At 34.2% G+C, this 27,546-nt stretch overlaps 1 protein-coding gene across 30 annotated transcripts in view; it reads right to left on the bottom strand.

Annotated features, from left to right (window-relative positions):
* Positions 1 to 27,546, bottom strand: part of ODF2L (outer dense fiber of sperm tails 2 like) — a 39,307-nt gene that overhangs the window by 10,225 nt on the left and 1,536 nt on the right. For 17 of the 30 annotated variants that reach the window (XR_014053554.1, XR_014053553.1, XR_014053552.1 and 14 more), the window contains 9 exons: positions 20,983 to 21,151; positions 18,977 to 19,109; positions 14,884 to 14,943; positions 14,685 to 14,756; positions 14,026 to 14,142; positions 10,281 to 10,466; positions 7,775 to 7,884; positions 6,886 to 7,021; positions 116 to 226 (listed from right to left, as the gene is read on the bottom strand). Coding sequence is in view for 26 of the 30 variants with exons in the window: in XM_081489985.1 (XP_081346111.1) it covers positions 116 to 226; positions 6,886 to 7,021; positions 7,775 to 7,884; positions 10,281 to 10,466; positions 14,026 to 14,142; positions 14,685 to 14,756; positions 14,884 to 14,943; positions 18,977 to 19,109; positions 20,983 to 21,095 (1,038 nt within the window). In the remaining 4 variants the exon portion in view is untranslated. Of the gene's footprint in view, positions 1 to 115; positions 227 to 6,885; positions 7,022 to 7,774; positions 7,885 to 10,280; positions 10,467 to 14,025; positions 14,143 to 14,684; positions 14,757 to 14,883; positions 14,944 to 18,976; positions 19,110 to 20,982; positions 21,152 to 22,446; positions 22,590 to 26,607; positions 26,687 to 27,282; positions 27,372 to 27,546 lie in introns of all 30 variants that reach the window. The other 13 variants (XM_081489988.1, XM_081489977.1, XM_081490000.1 and 10 more) reach the window with 5 other exon arrangements.

The following is a 27,546-nucleotide window of genomic DNA, read 5'->3' as shown; positions in this document are numbered from 1 at the left end:
TTTTATCACAATAACTCCACCTTTCCTCAGTTCTGCTTTTTTTAAACCATAAACAAATACAGTGTTTAAATTATCTACCAAATTTAGCAAACATTAAAATAAATGCAATGGTCACCTGAGTTTTATAAACTTCAATAAGGGTTTTCTGTTGTTTTTCTACTTCTTGCAATTCTAAGAGTTCATTTTCAACAGAGGCAATCTCATCCTTCAAAGCAGCAAGTATAGTCTATTAAGGAATATATAAATAGATTTTATAAATCATTAGAATTCATTTGTACTTAAATGCATTAAAAATTAACTCATTTATCAACAAAGCTAATAAAATAATTATTTCTGACTGCATATAATTATCATTAAAATTAAGAATTTCAAAAAGTTATTTATTAAAAACATATTTTTAAACTTGAAAAATTTATTGACAAAAAAGACTTGAACAATAGAAAGACCACATTCCTGGAAGGGGAGACTCAATACTATTGACATATCAGTTTTTTACAAATCAATACAACTTTACTATAATTACAACCAAAACAGTTGAGGGGAAGAGAAATATGAGAAAATTAATTTAAAATTCATATGGAAACATAGAAGAGACTAATAAAAATTTTAAAGGACACTAAGTAGAGAATCTCAGTACTTATTAGATATTAAAATGTATGTTGTCGTTCAGTCACCAAGTCATGTCTGACTCTGTGTGACTCCCCTCTAGATATAATACAGAGGTATATGGAATAGAAAAAAAAATACATGAAGATTATATTTATTATATGACAAAGATTGGATTTTTAAATAAATGGGGAAAATATGGATCACTGTAATGGTAATAAGATGACCATTCACTAGGAAAAAACAGATTAACGATACACCTTCAGCAAACATGATTTTTACATTGGTCAATTATACATTTATTTTAATGTGTTAAATATTAAAAAAAATTAAGCTTACACTTTTTTTCACAGAAGATTCAGGTAAAATTTAATTTTAGAATAGTAAAAACCTAACTAAGCATAAAATCAAAAGACAATATCAAGAACTTAAAGAGTCTGAGATTTTTACCCTCCAAGACTACCAGTTAGCCTAGCATAGTCTTGTGAATACTAGCAGAAGCCACAAGACTCCTGGGTGAGTCTTTTATCAGCCTCTGTGTGTTTCCTAAGCCTCACTTCCTCCAAAGCAATACAAAGAGGGCCGATGACAACTGTACACATAGTGAAACGTATAGAGAAGCAACTCCAAATTTAGGGAACCCAAATCTCTTATAACAGGCAGTACGCATGCCTTCTGGTAGAAGGAAACACTACTATCTTCCAAGGATGTTCACTATACAAACATTCTTGAAAAGATGTCTGTTTCTGGATCATAGTCAGTACGTCACTCCCAAGAGGTGCAGAAATGTGAGAGATTCCCAAAGGAAGCCATAAAGAAAAAAAAAAAAAAAATATATATATATATATATATATTATACACACACACACGCACATACACATATACATACATAGGTTCATGTGTATCTCCAAAATTTTGCAGCCCCTCAAAGTATTAAACAGGCTAACAAAATGTGCAAAAAAGTAAAGGAATATGACAAAAGATTAACACCTTTAATATAGAGAGAGCCCTTATATAATAATTTTGAAAAAAAAAAGACATACACAGGGTAATTAGTAGGTAATTCCAAAAGGTAGAAATGTAAATGATGAAAAGTACATGAAAAAAATATGCTTACCAGTTATTACAAAATGCCCTAAGCACTGGATATAGTCTTTTAGTGGTGAATATAAAAAGTTAAAACCCCTTCCATCATGAGCTTAATGTACTCCATGCATAGACAGACATAAACAAGGAGTATATAGACAAAGAAAACAAGAATAAGATGTAAGATATATCATATATGATAGCAAGATAGTAAGGAAGTTGAGAATGGGCCACCAGGAAAGCCTCATGAAAAAGAGACTCTGGAGTAAACACCAAAAGGATGTGTTGCTCTTTGAGGGAAGAGGCCATAGTGGGAGAAAACCTGGTCAGTTAGAGGAAAACAGCAAGAAGGCCAATGTAGCAGAAAGCAAGCAAAAGGGAAGTGTGGAAGAAGATAAGGTCAGAGAGGTAATGTCAGAGGTCAGATAGTATAATGCCTTGTAGATGTTTACTCTATTAACCAAGAGCAGTGGCATGGTCTGAAGACGACTTACATTTTTATAGGAACTACTCTACTACTCCACTGAATGCTGACTGCAGGGGCAATGGCAGAAGCAGAGAAGTAGGAAGTCACTATAATGAGAGATGATGGTGGGCTGAACCAGGACAATGATAGTGATGCTGGTGAGAAGTGGTTAAATTCTGGATGTATTTGAAGTAGATTTGCTGACAAACTGGATTGTGGGTATGAGAGAAAGAAGTCAAGTAACAGAAAGGATGACTGCTATTAACTGAGGCAAGGGAAACTTTGTAGGATGAACCATACTGAAGAATACAGAAGCTCTATTTTGGACATGACAACTTTGAGACATCTATGAAATATGCAAGAGATTTCAAGTAAGCAGTAGAATGTATAATATGTCTGGAATTCAGGGCCAACGTCTAGGCTAGAGATATAGATTTGAGAGCCCTCAGGATATGGATGGTATCTAAATCCCCAAAACTAGGTAAGATCACTCATCAAATTTGGAGAGATTTGTTTTAAAATTGTCAAATGTTGCCAAAAGGATAAGGACCCATTTATGATGGGTGATTTGGAAATATATAATACTAACATTAAGAATGGGTCTTTTTTTGATCATATAATTCTACTTCTAGAAATTTATCCTCAAAATATATATATGTATGCAAAAAGACTAAAACCATCACATTTTTATTTATAATAGCAAAAAAATCTGTAAGTAATCCAAAATGCCCCAAATTATATATATGCTAAAATAGTAACTTCATTTCTTTCATTTGTGAGATCATAGATGATTTTTAGATTTATCCTTTTGTGCTTTTCTGTTTTTCAAACTTTCTATAATGAACAAATAGAACTTTGTAACCCTCCAAATAATTTTTGTTGTTTTAAATAGAGGAGGTCACTGGGCCTTGGAAACAGTATCAGCTAGTATCATCTTCATTTTAAACTAAAATCTAAAATTATTCTGAAATAAGAGAAAGTAACAAAATACAACATCTAGACAATTTTACATTGTATATAACATATACCAAATATACCTGTTTTTCCTTGAACAAAATTCAGAGAATGTGCGAAAAATACATATTTTTGAATTATTAATATGAAAATACATAAACTTTAACTCAATGATTTTTATATGTAATTAAAAATCAGACTTATAATTAATGAAATAGCTTAATTCCTTCTCTAAAGGATAGCAAAGAAATTAAGAAAATATAAACATAATCAATAAAGCTGCTTCCTCTTCTAGGATAAAACATTTAAAGAATTCATTCAAAAGAATAATATACTTAGGAATAAATTTACCAAAAGAAACAAAAGTCCTATGTACAGAAAACTATAAAACATTGATGAAAGAAATCAAAGATGACACTAATAGATGGAGAAATATACCAGGTTCTTGTTTTGGAAGAGTCGATATAGTGAACATGAGTATACTACCCAAAGCAATCTGTAGATTCAATGCAATCCTTATCAAACTACCAACAGTAATTTTCACAGAACTAGAACAAATAATTTCACAATTTGTATGGAAACACAAAAGACCCTGAATAGCCAAAGCAATCTTGAGAAAGAAGAATGGTATTGGAGGAATCAACCTTCCTGACTTCGGACTATACTACAAAGCTACAGTCATCAAGACAGTATAGTTCTGGCACAAAGACAGAAATATAGATCTTGAGCTTTAAGCCAACTTTTTCACTCTCCTCTTTCACTTTCATCAAGAGGCTCTTTAGTTCTTCTTCACTTTCTGCCATAAGGGTGGTGTCATCTGCATATCTGAGGTTATTGATATTTCTCCCGGCAACCTTGATTCCAGCCTGTGCTTCTTCCAGCCCAGCGTTTCTTATGATGTACTCTGCATATAAGTTAAATAAGCAGGGTGACAATATACAGCCTTGACGTACTCCTTTTCCTATTTGGAACCAGTTCCATGTGCAGTTCTAACTGTTGCTTCCTGACCTGCATACTGGTTTCTCAAGAGACAGATCAGATGGTCCGGTATTCCCATCTCTTTCAGAATTCTCCACAGTTTATTGTGATCCACACAGTCAAAGGCTTTGGCATAGTCAATAAAGCAAAAATAGATGTTTTTCTGGAACTCTCTTGCTGTTTCGATGATCCAGCAGATATTGACAATTTGATCTCTGGTTCCTCTGTCTTTTCTAAAACCAGCTTGAACATCTGGAAGTTCACGGTTCACGTATTGCTGAAGCCTGGCTTGGAGAATTTTGAGCATTACTTTACTAGCGTGTGAGATGAGTGCAATTGTGCGGTAGTTTGAGCATTCTTTGGCATTGCCTTTCTTTGGGATTGGAATGAAAACTGACCTTTTCCAGTCCTGTGGCCACTGCTGAGTTTTCCAGATTTGCTGGCATATCGAGTGCAGCACTTGCACAGCATCATCCTTCAGGATTTGAAATAGCTCAGCTGGAATTCCATCACCTCCACTAGCTTTGTTTGTAGTGATGCTTTCTAAGGCCCACTTGACTTCACATTCCAGGATGTCTGGCTCTAGGTGAGTGATCACATCATCGTGATTATCTGGGTCGTGAAGATCTTTTTTGTACAGTTATTCTGTGTATTCTTGCCACCTCTTCTTAGTATCTTCTGCTTCTGTTAGGTCCATACCATTTCTGTCCTTTATCGAGCCCATCTTCGCATGAAATGTTCTCTTGGTATCTTTAATTTTCTTGATGAGATCTCTAGTCTTTCCCAATCTGTTGTTTTCCCCTATTTCTTTGCATTGATCACTGAGGAAGGCTTTCTTATCTCTCCTTGCTATTCTTTGGAACTCTGCATTCAGATGGGAATATCTTTCCTTTTCTCCTTTGCTTTTCACTTCTCTTCTTTTCCCAGCTAGTTGTAAGGCCTCCTCAGACAGCCATTTTGCTTTTTTGCATTTCTTTTCCATGGGAATGGTCTTGATCCCTGTCTCCTACTCAGCTATAAAAAGGAACGCATTTGAGTCAGTTCTAATGATGAACCTGGATGAACCAGAGCCTATTATACAGAGTGAAGCAAGTCAGAAAGAGAAAGACAAATTATACTAATACATATATATGTATATTAACAGATGTATATGGCATTTAGAAAGATGGTACCAATGATCTTACCTGAATGGCAGCAAAGAAGACACAGATGTAAAGAACAGACTTTTGGACTCAGTGGGAGAAGGCGAGGGTGGGATGATTTGAGAGAATACCATTGAAACATATACATACATTATCATATGTAAAACAGATGATCAGTGCAAGTTCAAGGCATAAAGCAGGGCACCCAAAGCTAGTGTTCTGGGACAACCCAGAGTGATGGAGTGGGAAAAGAGGTGGGAGGGGGATTCTGGATGGGGAGACACATGTATACCTGTGGCTGATTCATGATATATGGCAAAATCCATCACAATATTGTAAAGTAATTATCCTCCAATCAAAATAAATTAATAGGGAAAAAAAGAATTTGTTCAATAAATATCAAATGAGAACTAACTATATGTCACACCTCCCCTGGGCATCCTCTCCATTAAAGATGAGAGTTTGTGAGGAAAGATTTATCCTAATTGAGAAGACTTTGGGAGGAAGGAGCATTTAAATTGAATTTTAAAGAAAAGACAGGACTTATATACTTGAGAAAAAAAAAAATTCCAAACTGTAAAAGTAGTAAAACTATAGGAACAGAGGAAAACATGAACAAACTGTAGAAAAAAAGAAGTATTCATATTTAGCTAGAGCTCAGGATCATTAGAAGGCTCCATTATCTCGTCTCTCTTGTAACTAGAGAGAGCCATATATTAATACCTAAATAAAGAGAAGAATCAAGTGGTATGGAACTTTCAGAAGTCTCCATAAAGAGGGGGAAATGAGGGAAAGGGGAGAGATAATTCATCTTTTGTTTCCCTTCATCCTGTTGTTTGAATCTTAGATATGTAATAGATGGAGTCCCATCAGCCATTTGAATGGCACGGTAGAGAGCTAAGAACTAGCTCAGTTCTCTGATGCCACTCTGGTTTGCATAAAACTCTCACCTTTTTTCCCATAAACAGATTTTTTTTCTGTCTTCTATTTACAGTCTTCCAAAAACAGTATTAAGGAACTGAAAATGATGTCATCCTCTTTAGTCAGGTCTCATCAGGTTACATATATCTATGAGTAGGAACTCAAATATCCTTTTTCTCAGGAAGTAGAAAAGCTTCTACATCTTTTCTCTGGTACATAAAAAATCAATTGTCCCTCAGATTTGATTAAGTTGGAAAATTCTTTCCGGTTATGAAGCAGCCAAAAATATACTTTCTGGTTTCAAATGGACCAAGCCTGAGGCTATACCCTATCATAACCATGACACCTAGAAATAATCTTATGCATTAAAGTTAATGTAATTTTGGAGATTCACCTAAACTGCTAAAATTGGAGAATAAATAAATTCTCTTAGAGACAGTTATTCAGCTTCAAAAATCTTATTCAGTACTACTGAAAACAATTTTTACATGTATCTGTGTATACAACTGTAAACATTTAAATATATAAGTATTGTCCATATATATGTATATAAAGATACAAAGATATAGTTTTAGAATTACTTATTATAATGATATTCTAAACCTCTGAGAAACATAAAAGACAAATGATGCAACAGCACACTTCTAAACATGCTGTTACTTCAAGCTACTTCTACAAAGGACTAAGTTGTCATTATACAACATGATATACATATACACAAACACATAATACCTTTAATTTTGTATTCTCAAGATTCAGAGTTTCATTTTCATATTCAATTGAGTGAAGTTTTCTAAGAATTTCTTCACATGAAATTTTTCCATGCTCTTCCATTTTCTTCAGATCTTCCAAAAGATTAATGATTTGCCTTTATAAAAGCCACAGAAATTTTCATTCAAACAATATATATCTTAAGTGTGCTTCTGAAGTTATTCTTTGTAAAGCACAGTTTCAGAAGTTAATCACCCTCAGAACAAAGGAAATAGGAAATCATAATCCATAAGGTTACTTCTACCTGAGTAACTGATTAGAAATAATTATCCATTGATGACACTAATGAAAAATTACACAATATTCTCTTTGCTTGTCAGTAAAACATCTAAACTATGATCCACAGGTAGGCCTGTCTTTCTGTCATTCATACATGCATACACACATACACACAATTTTGGGAAAGAATTAAATAAAATGATCAAGTGAGATAATAAATAATCTTTAGAAGCAAATAATATACACTACTTTTCAATGAAAAAATTAAAGAAAATATACAGAAAGTGAAACATTCAAAAGCAAATGTATAGTTTTTTATTGTTAACTAATTAATAATAAATAACAAAATATAAAACTTACATATTTTTAGTCAGATTTTCTTTGTTATGCATTTAAGACACCTTAAGGATCAATAATTTGTGAATAAAAATGCATTTTAATGGGTAATAATTTTTAATTGTATTTTTAAAATAGAGTAAGAGAAGTTTATAAATTATAAATACCAAACATAGCAAATCAGACAATAGCTTTACCATATGTAATGCATAGCAACCATATATAAACTACCCAAAGAGGAAAGAACTGAAAACATTTCTTATAAAACAGTAAAAAGACTCTTTTTTTTCCTTACTTTTTCATTGTTTCGATCTGAACTTCCAACTCAGTTTTCTCTATGACAATTTTCTCATAATGACTTTTCCAGGCGTTGGAAGCTGAAACTGTTTCAGACAACTTGGCTTCCTAAAAAATACATAAAGTACTCATCTTGTAATTTAATAACACTAGTTTTGTTCTAAAAATAAATACATTATTAACAAGGAAACACTCATCCTATAAGTTATGGAACTTTTTGTTACAGAAAATTTCAGTGTACCAATCTGAACACAGGAAAACTTTAAAGTAAATTTTAATAATGACTTTATAATACTATTACTTTATATGCATATAATAACAGTTCCAACTTAACATTTTAAGGATGTTAATGGATTTTCAAAAAATGTTTCATAATTAGTGAAGATAATTCCCTTTATATTTAATGAATTCTTGTCTTTCTCTGACTTATTTCACTTAGCATAATACCTTCAAGTCCATCCATGTTGTTGCAAATGGCAAAAGTTCATTTTATACGGCTGAGAAGTACTTCTGTGTGTGTATACACTACATCTTCTCTATCCAATCATCTGTTAACAGACACTCAGGTTGCTTTCATATCTTGGTTATTATAAATAATGTTGCTATGAACTTTAGGTTGCATATCTTTTTTAATTAGCTTTTTGGGCTTTTTTGGATAAATATACAGGAATGAAATTGCTGGGTCATATGATAGTTCTATGCCAAGCTATTCTGTATAGATCACCCTACTGACTCTCAACAAATAACTGTCAAATGAATCTACTCTTTACAAATCCACCTAAAGAGCTGTGGCCATTGTACCCCCTCTCTAAAGAAAAACAAATTCACTAGAAAGACAACAGTGCCAATAATTACTAACCAGAAGACTTAGAAGTAGTAATATGAGCAGTTTACATTTATTGGGTGCTTCCTTCTTTCCTGTCACTGAACAAGTGTTTATTCAACATCTACTATGTGTGAGACATTTTTTTTTTCACATTTTTACAGTAATATTTTTAATGTATATAAAAAAGACTAGTATTCTGTTTTTATATTACATGTAAAGGAATATTAAAATGCATTATGAAGGATATGTTGGACAATTATATTAGAATATAAATTAAGACATTTAGAAATTTTGCCTATAAAATAAGTGCTAAGAAAAAAATTTAAGACATTGATGTAATTAACTGTTGTGAGGCTATTTCAAAAGGAGTAGTCAAGGAAAGCCCCTGTGAAGAGATGTCAAGTAAAAAGATACCCGAATGATTTTTAAAAGAATCAGCTATTATAGAACCTGAGAAGAACCTTACACCCAGAGGCAACAGCATAGAACAGTGAAACAAACACACTACCCACATTAGAGGAATAGAAAGGAGGTCAATGTGGCAAAAATGCAGTCTGACAGGCACTGTGGTTTGACATATATTTTCTCATTTATTTCTATATGAGACAGGCAGTATTATTATCCCCTATTTTATAGGTAAAGAACCTAAAGCTTAGAGAGGTTAAGTACCTTACCCAAAGTCACAAGGTTAACAAGTGACAAAGTCTTCCTATACTATGATCTGGGGCATGAGTGACATGGTGTTAGTTAAAAGAAAATCCCAAGAATGTTAATGACTCAATTAGTTTTTAACACACACGAATATTTTCAGGCATTCAACTAGGCCTTCAGCCTTATAGATTTTGCACTTAGTCGTCAAGTCTTTTATCTAATTAAATTCTTCTGAATGTAGGTTAAATATTAAGAGTTTTAAAATGTTCACAGTCGAGCTTATAAAATATTAGGTTGTTTTGTTTATACAAGCATTTATGCAAGCCTGTTTTCATTTCATTCATATCTAAGTTCTTAAGAGGTGGGATACCAATGATACTTAAAAAGAGTAAATATTTTATTACTTGGTAATTGAATAAACACAATTCATCAAAAACAAAGCACTAAGTCAATTTTCAACTTTGTTAATAAACCCAAAGATAACTTTCACATGGTGGGTTTACATCAGCACATGTATTTAAATGCATTATGAAGTTTAAGTGAAGTGAATTACTGAATAAAGTCATACGGCCTGATAATATAAATCAGCATTTCCCAAACTGGTATTCCTCAGAATCAGTTCCAAGACGTACTTTGTGAATAAAAGAACAATTCTGCAGCTAAGTGATGGAAAACTCTGAATTCAATACCCTCCTTGACCTTGAAGGCCTTCTCAGAGCCTTTGTTAATGTACTTTAATGTTAATACGCAACGTAAATTTCCAAGGGTGAATATGCATGAAGTGGTACAACCCTTAGTTAGTCACAGATGCTTTGAGACTTACATATCCTTTAAATAAAGTCCCAAGGAAATTCTGATGTAATTCAACATGCAAATTTGTCACTTTATGTAATCTTTTAAAATAAAGACTAAAGCAAAATTAGTATGAGTAAAGTTTTTCTAACAAGATTATACTAAGCGTTATGAAGTTAAGTACATAAACTAAGTACATAAAATAATTCTTTAAGGAAGAATGTATATAACTCACCTGCTCTCTAATTTGGGAAGTAAGGTTTTCCATGTCTCCAGTAAAATGTTCAATCCTTTGTTTGTAAATTTTAGATGCCTTTTTCAGAGCGATAGTTTTTTGCCTACTTGATTCTTTCATTGCTACAGCCTCATACTTACTCTTTTTCAACTGCAAATTCCATTCTGATATTTGGGTTTCTAAACTCTAAAAAATATCAGCAGTAGTTATTTTAGAATGCCAATGTTGACATAAAAACATTGTTGAAATATGTAAGTAATCTTCCACATAGAATTTATCAAAAGGACTAATAAGTTCAGTAAAAAGCAAAACAGTGAAGAAAGGTGATTTCACTAATGTTTATTTGTAACCAAATTTAAAATGTATAAACCTATATAAAACTAATGCTACTCTTACTAACGGAGAAGGCAATGGCACCCCACTCCAGTACTCTTGCCTGGAAAATCCCATGGACGGAGAAGCCTGGTAGGCTGCAGTCCATGGGGTCGCTAAGAGTCAGACACGACTGAGCGACTTCACTTTCACTTTTCCCTTTCATGCACTGGAGAAGGAAATGGCAACCCACTCCAGTGTTCATGCCTGGAGAATCCCAGGGACGGGGGAGCCTGGTGGGCTGCCGTCTATGGGGTCGCACAGAGTCGGACACGACTGAAGCGACTTAGCAGCAGCAGCAGCAGCACTCTTACTAAAGATGCTAATACTGGTGATTATGGCAGAAACACTAATTCCCTTAAAACTTTTTTGATTAACTAGAATTTTTTTTAAATTTCATATCTAGAATATTATATATAGCACTCACTAGTTACTGCAAATCAAAAAAAAAGTAATTAAGCCAGAGACAATTCAAACAGTAGGTACATAAAGCTCAAAGGAATCAGTAGCTCCCCAAATATATTAGGACTCCAGTTCAAATTATAAATGCTTAAAGGATATATAATCAAAATCTATAGATCATGAAGAGTATAGATGAGATAAACAAAAACTTATTTGCTATATTTTAATTTACTAGAATTAAGGGGGAAGTCTTGACATTTGAAAGAGTTACATCAAGACAATAAAAGTACTACTTTGCCCAGTAGGTAAGTTTGTTGAAGCTATTATTCTAAGACCACACAGGGTTTGAGAACCACTACCAAATCAGTAAGAGTCAATAAGGGTAAAAAGATGCTTGGTTATCTTTTTACCCAAAGGTAAAGCATGTTTCTATCCACTGAGTCTGATAATGTTAATTGACATAACTTTCCTTACATATCTCTTGGGGATATAACTAAACACAGAAAATTAGGTTGTGTCGATGATGAATATGATTTGTGTGATAACTCATGTTTTCATTTCAAATTATCTTAAAACTTTGTATTTTAAAGCATCTGAGTACTAACTAAGAACTTAAAGACTTAAGAACTTAAAGACTTAATGTTTCTACGTTTCTTGAAAGTTGTGTGTTGCTGAAAAGAATGCAAAATTATTAAAGAATTTAAGTTTTAGTCTTCCATTTCCTGGACAATCATTTTAATAAGAAAAAAATAAAAGGAGTTACAGTAAAAGATGGAGCTTTTCTACATTATGATCAACAAAAAACTACACTTAACTTTCAGTAAAACTGAGTTTAAGAGACACATCTTAAACAAGATGTAAAGACTTGATCTCTTTGAAAAGTAACTTCACAAACTAAGAGAAGAAGCAAAACATTCTTAAATTGTCTTTAAAAATCTATATAAACTAAAAAAAAAAAATTTAATAAGTAGTTGGGGAAAACAAATAAACTGCAATATAGGTAAGTTGGCTTTAAAGTAAGGAAGTACCCTCTCCAACTCAAGAAAAACAGCTGTACTTTCTCTAAGAAACCACAGGGTGTCATCATTGCATCATGAATGACAGGCACACTTACCACTAAGAGTGAAATAGATTTTTTTGGAACATGGATCCACAAGACTTTCTTACTAGATTATCAAATCCCATGCTCAACCACTATTAGGAAGTGTGCTGAAACTATCATATTATTTTTCAAGTTTCAAAATAATCCCTTCACATTCATTTGCCAAATGAATGGATACATATTTTAAACCAACTATTTGCCTTTTTCTCTTTCCAAAGAATTATACTTGCAGTATATTATAATTATTCTGTCTCTTCTAAAATGTGAAAATCTTCTAACTCTAATTGACATATTTTAAAGACCTAGAAAGAAAAATGAGTTCAAAGTGTCTTTAAGGTAGTTCTCAAGGAATTATAATGTAACTAAAAAATTTAAAAGACCCAATATAATTGTTGAGTCATCAACAGTACTAAAAAAATGAGATTTATGTTGGCAAACTGAGTTAGTTCACTGTGCATGCATTTGTTAAAAAAAAAAAAAAAAAAAAAACTTGTCAACCCTGAATACATTCCAAAACTGTGTTAGAAGGAATGTAAAAAAAAATCCATGAGCTAATTCAACTTCTTCTAATTATTTCTAAATTATAGAATTTTGTAAGAGAATGTGAACTCAAAGTATTAGACAGGTGAATGTGATGGCAAAATATTAGGATTTTATAGCCTTATATTTGCTCTCCTAAATATCATGACTATAAAAAGGAACTGTCAAATTTAATTTTTAAAAATTTTTAATATTTCATTTTTAAACCAAAGAAAATATTTTCAAGAACTTCCCCAACTGCTATTTAAGGACATAATTTTTAAAAAAAGATAAGTTGTAGTAGATGATCTGAGATGTTAAATTACATGTATTCTCTTATATTTACCATGACAGAGCAGTACAATTTCAACTCTAGTTCATCTCCAGTGCCCTAAGACACAGACGCAAAGAACACAGGGAATCTCTGGGGGAAAGTGCTAAAAAGCATCTAAAGGAAGACAAAAGACAAAATTTATCTCACGTAAGTCTGCTTAATGTCTCTTTCATGGGCAAAAGCTTTTTGCCACTGAAGGGAAAAAGAAAAAACAACCCTCGATATGCAGTCGTGAAAAACATGTGCCTGGGCTACAGGCATCTGCCATGATTCAGGAAGATAAAAGCAAACAGAAATGCAGCACAAAAGTCCTCACACTCAATGGGGTTTGTCTTTGTACACTTCTCTTTCAAAAGTGGCAACACTGCTTCTTTTCCTTTGCCAAAAATGACAGAAGATCCAGTTAGCTTGTGTCATACCACAGCAACCTCAAACTCTCTCAAAGTGACTATGAGGCTTCCACAAGAATATTTAAACTATGCAGCTTAAACCAGAGAATTCCTCTTAATTACCCTGATAAAAAAACTGTATAACAGGAGGTTACTTGATTATCTAAACACCAGTGCTAGGTTACCTGATCTTAATGTTATTATTATTAGTAACAAAAATAATATAATAAACATTACTGTCTCATTAAATATGTACAAGAGTATTTAAGTATATTATAGACACATAAAAGGGACGACTGTATACCAAATATTAATAGCGTCAGTATTTTTAAGTTATTTTAATTTTCTCTTATATTTAATAGCTTTTCCAAATAAATATAACTTAACTAGTAATGGGAGAGATTTTTTAAAGTAATTCAATCTTTACAAATCCTTCCTAGATCAGTACTAAAGAATCTGGAGCCAAATCTTTAGACCAGAAATGTTAAGATTTGCCTCAAATATGGGTTTCCCACAGCAACACTTAAATTGAATTCTTTCAAAACCACTAAATTACAGAATTAAGACTATATTGTCATTCATTACTTTTAGCACTTAAAACTATAAAAATGGATGAGTATTTATAACCTTTATGTGTTCTTTTAACTTATCATTCTCTGCTTCCTTTTTATGAATTTGGGACTGCAGTCGTTCATGTACTACTTTCACTGACTGTGAAAAATGGCTTGCTTTCAAAGCATTTGCCTATAAGAGAAAACAAAACAAAAATGTGTTATTTGATGTATTTCTCTACAATATTAAACTTTACAGTACTTGGATATGATCTAAAAATTTGCTAAAGAGCAAAGTACAACACTCCCATTATGAATGGATTTTATATAAAATCAAGGGGATGTTTTCTACTCCCCTTTTTAATTTAATAACTCCTAATAATCTCTTGTTATAAGTTCCTATCTATCCTCCTAAGTAAAATCATGGATATGTCTAAAATGATCCTACAAACACAGAAATACTTTAATTTATACTAAAACTGATATATATATTTATACATAGGTCCCTGACTTATGCCAAGTACCCTGAATGAAGCATCATAAAAATCTAAAGAGAAAAACAACTTTAAAAAATTAAGATATTATATTTCATACATAAAACTGGGGAAAATGTCCAAATAACCTAAAAAACTTTGTGTCTATTTATGAGGATAAATAGGAGGCCAGCATGGAAAGAAGGGAAAGAAGGAATCAATATTAAGAAAATATGATGAATTAAGCTCAAAATTTGCTTACCTTTTCATTCTGAAACAAAGAAGAAAGTTCTCGGACATAGGTCTCCTTTTCAAGTAACTTGTTCTTAAGACTCTTCAATAAATATAATGTAAAAGTTAGAAATATCACAACTTGGGTTATGTTGGCTAATTTTATAAAACTGACCAGCATATAAACAAAAAAAATTCAGAAAACTAGACTCCAAATATAAAAGACTTACAATGTTTTCACTTTCATTATCAGTTAGTTTCTCTAACAAGTTGGATAAACTTTCCCCTCTCTGTGGAAAAAAGAAGTTATAAATCAGTGTTCACAAGCTATATTTCTCTACACAATAGGAGAAAGTGGATTAAGCATCACTTAAAAAACTAATGTGGTGCAGCATATAGTGCAGCATATAGTGCAGCATATAGTGGTGACCATAGGTGCCTTCCAAAGAAATTAATATGGACAGCTACTATGCATAGTTCAGCTTTTTTAAGTTAAAAACAGAAAGATTTTTGCTTAAGTGTTCCAAATCAATTTTTGTCCACAATTTATAAAATTAATTTCTAAATAATGCCTCATAAAGTACAAGCCAATGACAAAAATCACAAGAACCTTGTATATAAAGGAGGTTCACAATGCTGTTTGTCAACAGGTAAAAATTATAAGCAGCCTAAAGTCTAGCAAAAAGAAATGTTTTAAAGAATTATAGCAAATCAATAAAAGAATTCCATGTAGATATTTTAAATGAGAATGCAAAAAATGTTTATTCACTTTGAGGGTCACACATACCATATGATTCTATTTATATAAAATATCAGGGCTTCCCTGATAGCTCAGTTGGTAAAGAATCTGCCTGCAATGCAGGAGACCTTGGTTCGATTCCTGGGTCAAGAAGATCCACTGGAGAAGGGATAGGCTACCCACTCCAGTATTCTTGGGCTTCCCTTGTGGCTCAGCTGGTAAAGAATCTGCCTGCAATGCATGAGACCTGGGTTTGATCCCTGGGTTGGGAAGAGCCCTGGAGAAGGGAAAACCTACCCACTCCAGTATTCTGCGGAGAAGGCAATGGCAACCCATTCCAGTACTCTTGCCTGGAAAATCCCATGGACGGAGGAGCCTGGTAGGCTGCAGTCCACGGGGTTGCGAAGAGTCCGACATGACTGAGAGACTTCACTTTCACTTTTCACTTTCATGCATTGGAGAAGGAAATGGCAACCCACTCCAGTGTTCTTGCCTGGATAATCCCAGGGACGGCAGAGCCTGGTGGGCTGCCGTCTATGGGGTCGCACAGAGTTGGACATGACTGAAGCGACTTAGCAGCAGCAGCAGCCACTGTTCTGGTCTAGAGAATTCCATGGACTATATAGTCCATGGAGTCGCAAACAGTGGGACATAACCGAGCAACTTTCACTCACTTGATAAAAAATATGTGAAATCAGCAAATTGATAGATACAGAAAAAGCAGATAATGGGCAAAGAAGGCGTAGATGGGGATGAGAAGCAAAATTCTAAAGGGCTAAGGGTTTCTATTTGCCGTTACGAAAACGTTCCAAGGCTGATGGTGATGACTACACAATTCTGTGAATAAACCAAAAATCAGTGAATTGCACACTTTGAACCAGTGAACTGTATGGGATGTGAATTACATCTCAATAAAACCATTAAGAAAGTAATGTATGAATGCATAAATAAAATGAATACAAGAGCTTAAATTCCAAGAGGTTTTTTATAGTAATAAACTGAAATCAAGTAAAACAAATAATGAAGGTTCTTGAGATTGAAAAAAAAAATGTATTTTCTATAAAATATGCTGCTTTCATGTAAAACTACTCATGTAACACTGAAAGTGGGGGTTAATGATTGCCATTTCAAACAAAAACTCAAGAACCATTTCCATTTCAAATATACCAATATTTTAATTTCTACAGTTCAAGAACCAATAGACCCTTCAAGTGAGAAATATCACTATTGAAATAGTGTTTAGGATTTCTTACTTGTTGGTATTCTTTCAGTTTTCATCCCAATCCCAAAGAAAGGCAATGGCAAAAAATGCTCAAACTACCGCACAATTGCACTCATCTCACACGCTAGTAATGCTCAAAATTCTCCAAGCCAGGCTTCAGCAATACATGAACCATGAACTTTCAGATGTTCAAGGTGGTTTTAGAAAAGGCAGAGGAACCAGAGATCAAATTGCCAACATCCGCTGGATCATCAAAAAAGCAAGAGAGTTCCAGAAAAATATCTACTTCTGCTTTATTGACTACGCCAAAGCCTTTGACTGTGTGGATCACAATAAACTGTGGAAAATTCTGAAAGAGATGGGAATACCAGACCATCTGACCTGGCTCTTGAGAAACCTGTATGCAGGTCAGGAAGCAACAGTTAGAACTGGACATGGAACAACAGACTGGTTCCAAATAGGAAAAGGAGTACATCAAGGCTGTATAATGTCACCCTGCTTATTTAACTTATATGCAGAGTACATCATGAGAAATGCAGGACTGGAAGAAGCACAAGCTGGAATCAAGATTGCCAGGAGAAATATCAATAACCTCAGATATGCAAATGACAACACCCTTATGGCAGAAAGTGAAGAGGAACTAAAAAGCCTCTTGATGAAAGTAAAAGAGGAGAGTGTAAAAGTTGGCTTAAAGCTCAACATTCAGAAAACTAAGATCATGGCATCTGGTCCCCATCACTTCATGGGAAATAGATGGAGAAACAGTGGAAACAGTGGAAACAGTGGCAGACTGTATTTTGGGGGGCTCCAAAATCACTGCAGATGGTGACTGCAGCCATGAAATTAAAAGATGCTTACTACTTGGAAGGAAAGTTATGACCAACCTAGATAGCATATTAAAAAGCAGAAACATTTCTTTGCCAACAAAGGTCCGTATAGTCAAGGCTATGGTTTTTCCAGTAGTCATGTATGAATGTGAGAGTTGGACTGTGAAGAAAGCTGAGTGCCGAAGAATTGATGCTTTTGAACTGTGGTGTTGGAGAAGACTCTTGAGAGTCCCTTGGACTGCAAGGAGATCCAACCAGTCCATCCTAAAGGAGATCAGTCCTGAATATTCATTGGAAGGACTGATGTTAAAGCTGAAACTCCAATACTTTGGCCACCTCATGCGAAGAGTTGACTCATTGGAAAAGACCCTGATGCTGGGAAGGATTGGGGGCAGGAGGAGAAGGGGATGATAGAGGATGAGATGGCTGGATGGCATCCCCGACTCGATGGACATGAACTTGGGTAAACTCCGGGAGTTGGTGATGGACAGGGAGGCCTGGCGTGCTGCGATTCATGGGGTCGCAAAGAGTCAGACACAACTGAGCTGAACTGAAGATGTTCTAAAGTTTGTTTCACATGTTTAAGTATCTAAGTCTATTGTTAATATTTCCGTCTGTTTAGAAATCTTCAAATAGGATGCAGAAAGATTAGCATGACAAAATATAAGAGCCACAAACACATTTTAAGACACTGCATTAAGACACTCTAAAATATAATGCTACTAGTAGCAAAGAATACTTTTTCCCAATAAAAAAAAAGCATTCTTTTGCACATGTTGTTGTTGCTGTTTAGTCACTAAGTCATATTTAACTCTTTGCGACCCCATGGAATGTAGCCCGCCAGGCTCCTTTTTCCATGCGATTTCCCAGGCAAGGACACTGGAGTGGGTTGCCATTTCCTACTCCAGGGGATCTCCTGACTCAGGGATCGAACACGGGTCTCCTGTGTTAGCAGGTGGGTTCTTTACCACTGAGCCTCCAGGGAGGCCCTCTTTTGCACATAGTAGTAGTAAAATTTGCCAAGTTTATAGCAGTGAATAGTATGTGTTACATGGTACACTAAAGTAAAATGAAACCAAAATAAGGGCTCAAACCCTAAAGTATTTCAGGAATTTATTATAATAAAACTAATATTATACAATCTATTTTTTTGCCTTTAACTCAACCGTTAGTACACTGAAATTTTAGAATAGAGGTTTTTATTCCACATAGTACTATAGAAAATGTATTTTATCTCTCAGAATATTTTAAATTCACTCTTGAGAGAAGTTGGCTCTAGTTCAACTCCAGGTAAGTCAAGCACCGAGGTACAGTTTCTAGCTTAGCCTCTCATCAAGTGCATTCCTGAGATTATCTTTGATGAAAAGAATTGCAACTAATGACATTGGAAAAAAGAACACTAATAAACTTGCATTTTGTATATCAAATACCAGTGCGTGAGCATAATTACTATAAGATACGAGACCTCAGTTAATGCATTCTGAGTATTATCTTAGCTCCTCATTTTATTAGATGTTCACTAGTCAAGTACTCACATTTTCAAAACTAATGTCTTCAATGGTGTCCTTAAATGATGGCAGAAGTAATTCTACAGAACAAGTTGCTAACTCGGCTTCCTTAAACAATGCTTCCAATTCAGTCTTCTCATTTTGGCTGTCCTGCTTTAGGCTAGTTAGATATGCACAAAGAAAATTTAAGTTAAAACTGTTACATAAATTTGTTATACTTTTTTGTGCAAACTAAGCATAGCCTGATTAAGTATTACAGTTCCATAAGTTGCTCTGCAAAATTTAACACTAAACTGTCACTGAAAATGTATGAATTTTTTTCTATACTTTCATATTTTTCTACACTTAACTATAAATGGTAAGACAGTTTCTAAAATGTTAAGAAGTATAAAATATGAAGACTACCAACAGCAATGTATCACTGTACTGATAATTATTCAACATCTCTTCTCCAGTTTGTAAAATGATTTATGTGAATGTGTGTCTTTTTTTCTTCCCTTCCTTCTCCCTAGTCCAAAAACAAAAGATCTGACTTTCTAGCCCTTATTCCCAATCCTTTCTTGAAATCTACTGTTCTTCACAAAAAAATTCCTCCAGAAGAGTGTGTAAGCTAAACAAATGAAACACAAAAAACTAAACTGCTCCAGACACCTAAAAATTCTTCACATTTGGTTTTATAAAACATTATCATTTAAAATGAAACTGATAATATTTGCTTTCTTGGTTATGTTTTATCTACACTACTGTGTATCACTATAAGATTCATTTTTTGGGGGGGACAAGAGGTTCATACTTTTACATCCCAAAATAGGGATGCTTCTTAATAATCTTTGTCTGGAATACGTCTTGAGCTGTCTCTACCGTACATGTCCAAAACTTATAGAGTGAGCATCAAATAGTATGAAGAATATCCCAGAGATGGGATACAGCACCTTTTTAACCTCTAGCAAAGAAGGGTCACATAGAGGGCTTGAAGGAGTTGTTGAAGTAAGAATGTTTAGCAACATTCTGGAAGCAAGATTCCAAGGTAGGCTTGCTGTATAGTGTAAGTAAGAGCCTATCACCAATAATTTTCATTTCAGATATAGATGCACCTAAGAAATACCGTTTCACTAATACTCCTAATAGCAGAGAGAACTCTGAGTTAAAAAGTGACTCAAAGAAGTTGGATTTTGAGTGTAAAGAAGCTTTGAGAATACCTTCACTAATTTATTTCATTTAATCTTTATATGAGCAGAGTCATTTGGACTAAAAATATATGTATAAGTTTGAAGGGGCTTTTACAGTATTTATAAATAAAATTCCAAGCATTCCAAGAAAGCACTGTGTCTTTCTTTAAATAACACCACTTTTCTTCTATGGAACATAATATAATGGCTCAACAACAATGAATGGCATCTTAGAGGCTATGTCTCTAAGAAATACATTGTATTCTTAAGCACCACTGGCTTAATATGATGGGCCTAAGGAAGATGCTGGCTACAAAAGACAATTATCATTATTAAAAACCATGTAAAGAAAGTAAAAAATAATTATATATGACCAAACATTATTTTCATTTATAACTAGAAGCTGCGCTCTACCATCCATACCAACAACCATGGTATTTTAAGATTGTCACTTTGGGGAGCAATGAGTCATACAAAAAACTAGTGCATCCCCATACCAAAGAAGCAAAGTATGACAGTATCTGTTAGACAGCAATATACCAAACGACAGTGAACCAGTGCTCATTAACTGTATTTCCAGTATTACGTGGTATTTATATTTTCATTTACCTTAGGTAAAAAGGTATATACTTTATAAATTTTTATAGGTAATGTTTTCAATTTTAATTGCTGTCATTAAAATTTCAAAATAGCCACATTCTGCTACATGAGTACTTTGTAATCAAATTAAATATAAATTACTAGACTGTTAGATGATATCCTTGAAAGAATACTGTATTTGATTCAAATAGTTTACAATATGAACAAAATATGAAACCCTGAAATCAAGAAAATTAAGTTATCAACTGCTATTGTTGAGAATACCAGCTGAGATGACTTTCACTGGCATCCTGTGGTAAATGTTCTTTCTCTGATATACTTTCAAAATGGGAAAAGAGTTCTTCTGAATGACTTCCATCACTTGCAGTCTCCTCCATAAATTAAATGGATTTATACGTGGCTTCTACAGCAAGTTCTCCACATAAGCTGAAACCTAGGAAATATTTTCATTATTAAACATTTCAGTAGATTCTTTTCTATTACCCTATAAGATAAAAATCCTAAAGATGCATAAAAGAAAAATATTTCACAGACAAAACTCAAATTGTAGCTGCTACTCGTGATACTAATTTAAAATAGTATCAAAATTGCATAGCACAATCATTCAACAATTGCCAACTTCCAGTTTCCAAAATGTCACTATTTTCTACATACTCACAAGAATGTAGAAATTACTATTGGTCTACTTCTTGAAGTATTAAAATAATATCTTGATCCAAACAGACTAAAAAATGGACATAAAAGTCATGGAATAACTATTAATTTCAGTTTCATTAGATCTATTCAATAAGAAATGAATGTTATTCATGCCTGTAACAGTAAAAATTTAAGATACTTTTGAAAGTATTTGGCAACAGTAGCTGCAAAGATAAAGGTTTTTTTAAAAGTAAACTTTTAAATATTAAATTCACTTATTTCTACAAATAAATCCTATTTTTAAAAAAAGCTCAATCTAAGATATTCTTTGGTGATACTGAATGGACAGATAATATTACATCTAAGTCTTACTAAATAATCTAACTGTTTTCTCTCAAATTTGGAGATGTCATTTTAAAATGTGAATATTTATGAATTTCTTCAAAGCTATTCCATGTTAAGTAATGAATTAGTGCTTTTCAATCATTAAGACTGTATTTTCACAATTTTAATATATGGTAATGTGTCTCCCTGATTCTGTTTATACAAAATCAACATCATACTTATGGTCTTCTGCATTTTTGCAGATACTTTACCTCCTTGTAATTTATTTTTAATTTTCTGCATCATAAAATACATATGTTCAAGAATTTTCAGATCTTTAGATAGATGTGAAATTAAAGGTTGAAAAGTATTCACAATATTTAATTAGCAATTCAGAAATCATTTAAAATGTCTGTAAAAAATGTATCTCTTTTTTGTCTGAAGGTTCTATATATCAGAGAGATATTTAGGATATAGGCCAATGAAAGCACGCTCACATTTTTTAAACATTAGCAACTCATGTCAAAATGGAAATGCACAATAAGATACATATAGTCTCAGATGATCTATGTGACTGCTACAAATATGCAACATCTATTATTAGGGCACAATATTTTGAGCTATTGGTTGTCCAGAAAAATTTTAAAAATATTAATATACAGGCATCCCCTGGTGGCTCAGATGGTAAAGAGTCTGCCCACAATGTGGGAGACCAGAGTTCGATCCCTGGGTTGGGAAGATCCCCTGAAGAAGAAAATGGCAACCCACTCCAGTATTCTTGCCTGAAGAATCCCACAGACAGAGGAGCCTCGTGGGCCTCAGTCCACAGAGTTGCAAAGAGTCAGACACGACTTAGAGACTTCACTTTCACTTTGTTTCATGAATATACAAAATCAAATGAAAATCCAAACCTAAAGATGAAGACGAATATGCTTGGATAAGTCACTGCAATCAAGGAAATTATCATCTACTCATTTGCTCAGTTTTGGTACTTATCTTTTGTCCATTAACTTGTTTAAATATCTGTCTCTCTGTACAATGGAATCTCAAGAAAAATTTCTTCTTTACTAGAATCCTCAGCACCTATAAGCCTTGTAAAAGCTAAGCAATAACTGAAGGAGAGGGCTCAAGGCTTGGCATAATTTACAAATATGATGAATCAAGACTGATGCTTTTTATAACTACTCACCCCTTGATTCATCTTTTAGGGGATCACTAAAAGAACAAAGTTCATGTATTTAAAGCAAAAGTTTACAAATCAGTATAAGAGGATAAGGATCCTCAATTTATTGAAAACGTTTTATGAGGTAAGATTCAGTTTGAGAACTCCCTTGTGTCCAGTGGCTAAGATTCCACACTTTCAATGCAGGGGGCCTGGGTTCAATCTCTGGTCAGGGAACCAGATCCCAAATGCCTCAATTAAGGATCCTGTGTGCAGCGACGAAGACACTACATGTGGCAACTAAGACCCAATGCAGGCAAATAAATAAATAAAAAGAAATATTAAAAAAAAAAAGATTCAGTTTGGTATTAGTACTTTAAATGAGTTCTTGCTTGGCTTTGTGGGAAACAAATATAGGATTATTCATTTATAATATATAGGAATATATATATATAGGAATATAGGAACTTCTCAAAATATTGTTGAGAGGTTCCAAGGTACTCCACTATTTTTGTGTTGTGATGATACTATAAGCAGAAACATATGTATGTTGAAAAATGTAATAACTTTAACATAAAAATCTTGCCTTTATTAAAAAAAAAAAAGCTATCATCTTGGTGGACCAAATGTATTCTTGCATGGAAAAAAAGCAGATATTTCACAAGAAAATGTTTTCAATTGTGTAGAATAAACTGCCAATTTACAAATGTATTAAACTTTTGTACGATTTGCTCATGGTGAAACAAAGACACATATTCTGCACACACACTTTTAATGATCAAATCCCTAAAGAACAGCAATTCTAAAATATTTTTAATGTTTAAAGAATTAAATTTCCTATATAGAAATGACTTTCAGTCTTCTACCCAAAAGGCATATATCTAAAGCATTTTCCAGGAGTGGTCATGGGTTTCTGCCAACCCAGATACATTCACTGAACTATGTTCCATTTTGGCCAACAACAAGCATTTGAGGGATGGCTGTTCAGGGACCATGATGCTGCCATAATCACAGAAAGGAAAGATCACAGTCCATGACCTTCCATAGCATGTATATTGTTCTATAAAAACTAATCAGCTTTAAATATGCATTCAAAACTCTCTGAAGAGACAAGCATATGAATCTTGCATAATTCATTTTGTTTTGCCAAATACTAACCCTTGGAAAACTAGTTCCCATTAGCTTCAAACAAAAGCACCCAGCTTATACTGAAAAATTCACTATGAAATATTCAGCAAAGAACACCAAGTAGATACAGAAATGCTACGCATTTCCCTCACTAAATATTAGTCAAAAGTTTACTGGAGAAGTAATTGTATAGCTTTTTGGACTCCATAGCAAAAAAAAAAAAGAAGTATTTGGAATTAGGCAGAGTAAAAATAGCCAGAGGTGGAAAACAGATCTTATGAGTGAAAGCTATCAAAATTGAAAAAAAACATTTTTTTGATATAGAGAGATTAACTTTGAAAATTAGCTAATGCTTCTGTCCAATGAATAAAGGAATTTAAAAATAAAAGGGTTGCAGATTGGATAATATCGAGAAAAAAGCTGACAGGAAGAGTGTTTGATTTGTAAATAAAGGATACATACATATTTTCAAGGAACAAGTCCTCCCTCCTTCTCAAAATATTCCTCTGACTGATTCAGTCCACCAAGAATCCTAAACATCTAATAATATTTTCAGAATTATACAGTTTAGAATTTAATTACTCTATAAATGGTAATATTTTTAAATGGCTACTCTGTGAGAGCAATATACTCGTCACCCTTTATCCTCAAAAATTACTTAATACAGTGAGAGGCATACGTTAGGTTCCAATATATAAGTGAGGGTGATCAAATAATTTATTATTCAACCTGAAACAGTTTGGAGATTAAGCTGGCCTCATCAGTTCAGTTCAGTTCAGTAGCTCAGTCGTGTCCAACTCCTTGCGGCCCCATGAATTGCAGCACGCCAGGCCTCCCTGTCCATCGACAACTCCCGGAGTCCACCCAAACCCATGTCCATCGAGTCAGTGATGCCATCCAACCATCTCATCCTCCGTCGTCTCCTTCTCCTCCTGCCCCCAATCCTTCCCAGCATTAGGGTCTTTTCCAGTGAGTCAACTTTTCACATCAGGTGCCCAAAGTATTGGAGTTTCAGCTTCAACATCAATCCTTACAATGAACACCCAGGACTGATCTCCTTTAGGATGGATTGACTGGATCTCCTTGCAGTCCAAGGGACTCTCAAGAGTATTCTCCAACACCACAGTTCAAAGGCATCAATTCTTCGGCACTCAGCTTTCTTTATAGTCCAACTCTCACATCCATACATGATCACTGGAAAAACCATAGCCTTGACTAGACGGACTTTTGTTGGCAAAGTAATGTCTCTGCTTTTAAATATGCTATCTAGGTTGGCCATAACCTTCCTTCCAAGGAGTAAGCGTCTTTTAATTTCATGGCTGCAATCACCATCAGCAGTGATTTTGGAGCCCCCAAAAATAAAGTCTGACACTGTTTCCACTGTTTCCCCATCTATTTCCCATGAAGTGATGGGACCAGATGCCAAGATCTTAGTTTTCTGAATGTTGAGCTTTAAGCCAACTTTTTCACTCTCTTCTTTCACTTTCATCAAGAGGCTCTTTAGTTCTTCTTCACTTTCTGCCATAAGGGTGGTGTCATCTGCATATCTGAGGTTATTGATATTTCTCCCAGCAATCTTGATTCCAGCTTGTGTTTTTTCCAGCCCAGCGTTTCTCATGATGACTCATAGAGAACCCAATTACCCAGAAGATTGGACCAAAGTCTTCAGAGTACCATTTCACCCTAAATAGTCAGTATCCTTTTATCAGATAAAAATAAAACATTTTCTTTCCCTTCTACACATGAACAGCATGAAGACATGTTGTCATTTATTAACAGAGCATTAACTTACCTTATAACATCACCTCACAAAAACCCTACACAGTTTCTATTAACATCCCAAAGCTACACATGAAGAAATCAAGTTTTAGAAAGGTTAAATAGCTTGCTCAAGTTTATAAGTAAAGAAGTCGTGGAACTCAGTTTTGAATCAAAAGCCAGCAGATACTAAAATATAAGAATTAAAAAAAAAAAAAGAATTTACACAGCTGAAAGTAACATACAAACTTCTCTTTTATAAGTGTTTTAATAATACTCTTATAAATTCAGTTTATATTTTAAAAATGAAAACTGTTCTGTACAAGGAAATAAAGGATGAGTAAGACTGTGCTCCTTGAAGGCACAGACAAGTCCAAATTGAGAGAAGACTGTGCGCGCTAAGTCACTTCTCTCTCTCTCGTCTCTCTTTAGTCACTAAGTCGTGTCTGACTCTTGCGACCCCATGGACTGTAGGCTGCCAGGCTCCTCTGTCCATGGGATTCTCCAGGCAAGAATACTGGAGTGGGTTGCCATTTCCTTCTCCAGGGGATCTTCCCAACCCAGGAATTGAACCAGGGTCGCCTGCATTGCAGGCAGATTCTTTACCAACTGAGTCACTTCAGTTGTGTCCCATTCTTTGCAAACCTATGGACTGCAGCCTGCCAGGTTCCTCTGTCCATGGGATTCTACAGGCAAGAATACTGGAGTGCATTGCCAGGCTCTTCTCCAGGGGATCTTCCTGGCCCAGGGATCGAACCCATGTGTCATGTCTCCTGCATTGACAGTCAGGTTCTTTACCACTAGCATCACCTAGGAAGCCCCAGAGAAGACAGAGAGCAGACAACTAAACTCCAGTGTGCTAAAGGTTATAAGGGACTCACTGGGTACCCTGAAAGCAACGAGCAGGATCCTGGGAGACTTCCCAGAGGTGAATCTGCAGTAGAGTCCAGCAGAACACATCTGAGGTTGGCAAAAGGGAAAAGAAAAAGGCATTCCAGATAGAGAGTAAAGTACCAGCAAGAACAAGGAATCATGACAGAACGTGATTTGAAAGGGCATTTGGCAAAAGATGAGACTGACCGGACATTGAAAGCAGTAATTCTATGCAAGTTCAAGAGCTTGTGTTTTTTCCCAAAAGGTTAAGACAGACCATTAAATAATTTTAAGCAGGAGAATGCCAGATCAGAAGTGCATCTTTTAAAGAGAAACTCAGTGGTGTTTTGGAAAATAGACTAGGTATATGGAGGAGAGTAGAAATAGGTCCCAAGAGAGATGAAATTTCAACATTGTTTTGCAACAAAAATTTTTGAAAAAATCAAAAGTTGCTCCTGCTGGTGATTAAAACAAACAAAACCCCGGCAAACAATGAAGGAATTAGAATACAGGAAAAGCAAGAGATCAGTATGGAAATGATCAAATGTAACCCCTCATTTACTCATGACCATCTGAATGGATGCTCAACATTTAAGTTGCAGAAAATGACTGCTTATCCCGTTAAATACAAAACTTAACTTAGACCAGTTAGAAGAAAATCTTTTAAAAGTGTGTATTAGGACTTCCCTGGCTGTCCAGTGATTTAGACTTCACCTTCCAATGCAGGCAGTATGGGTTCAATTCCTGGTCAGGGAGCTAACATCCCACATGTCTCATGGCCAGAAAAAAACAAAACATAAAACAAAAGCTACATTGTAACAAGTTCAATAAAACTTCAAAAACTGTCCATATCAAAAAAACCTTTCAAAAATAAATGTATTATCTTTTCCTTCTCAGAGTTATCTGTACAGAATCAACTCAACTTCAAAATAATTCTTTCAAAAATC

Source organism: Giraffa tippelskirchi, chromosome 5, assembly GCF_054371585.1.
Source record: "Giraffa tippelskirchi isolate mGirTip1 chromosome 5, T2T-mGirTip1v1.2.pri, whole genome shotgun sequence".
Taxonomy (NCBI): domain Eukaryota; kingdom Metazoa; phylum Chordata; class Mammalia; order Artiodactyla; family Giraffidae; genus Giraffa; species Giraffa tippelskirchi.
This window is presented reverse-complemented; position numbering and strand designations above follow the sequence as displayed.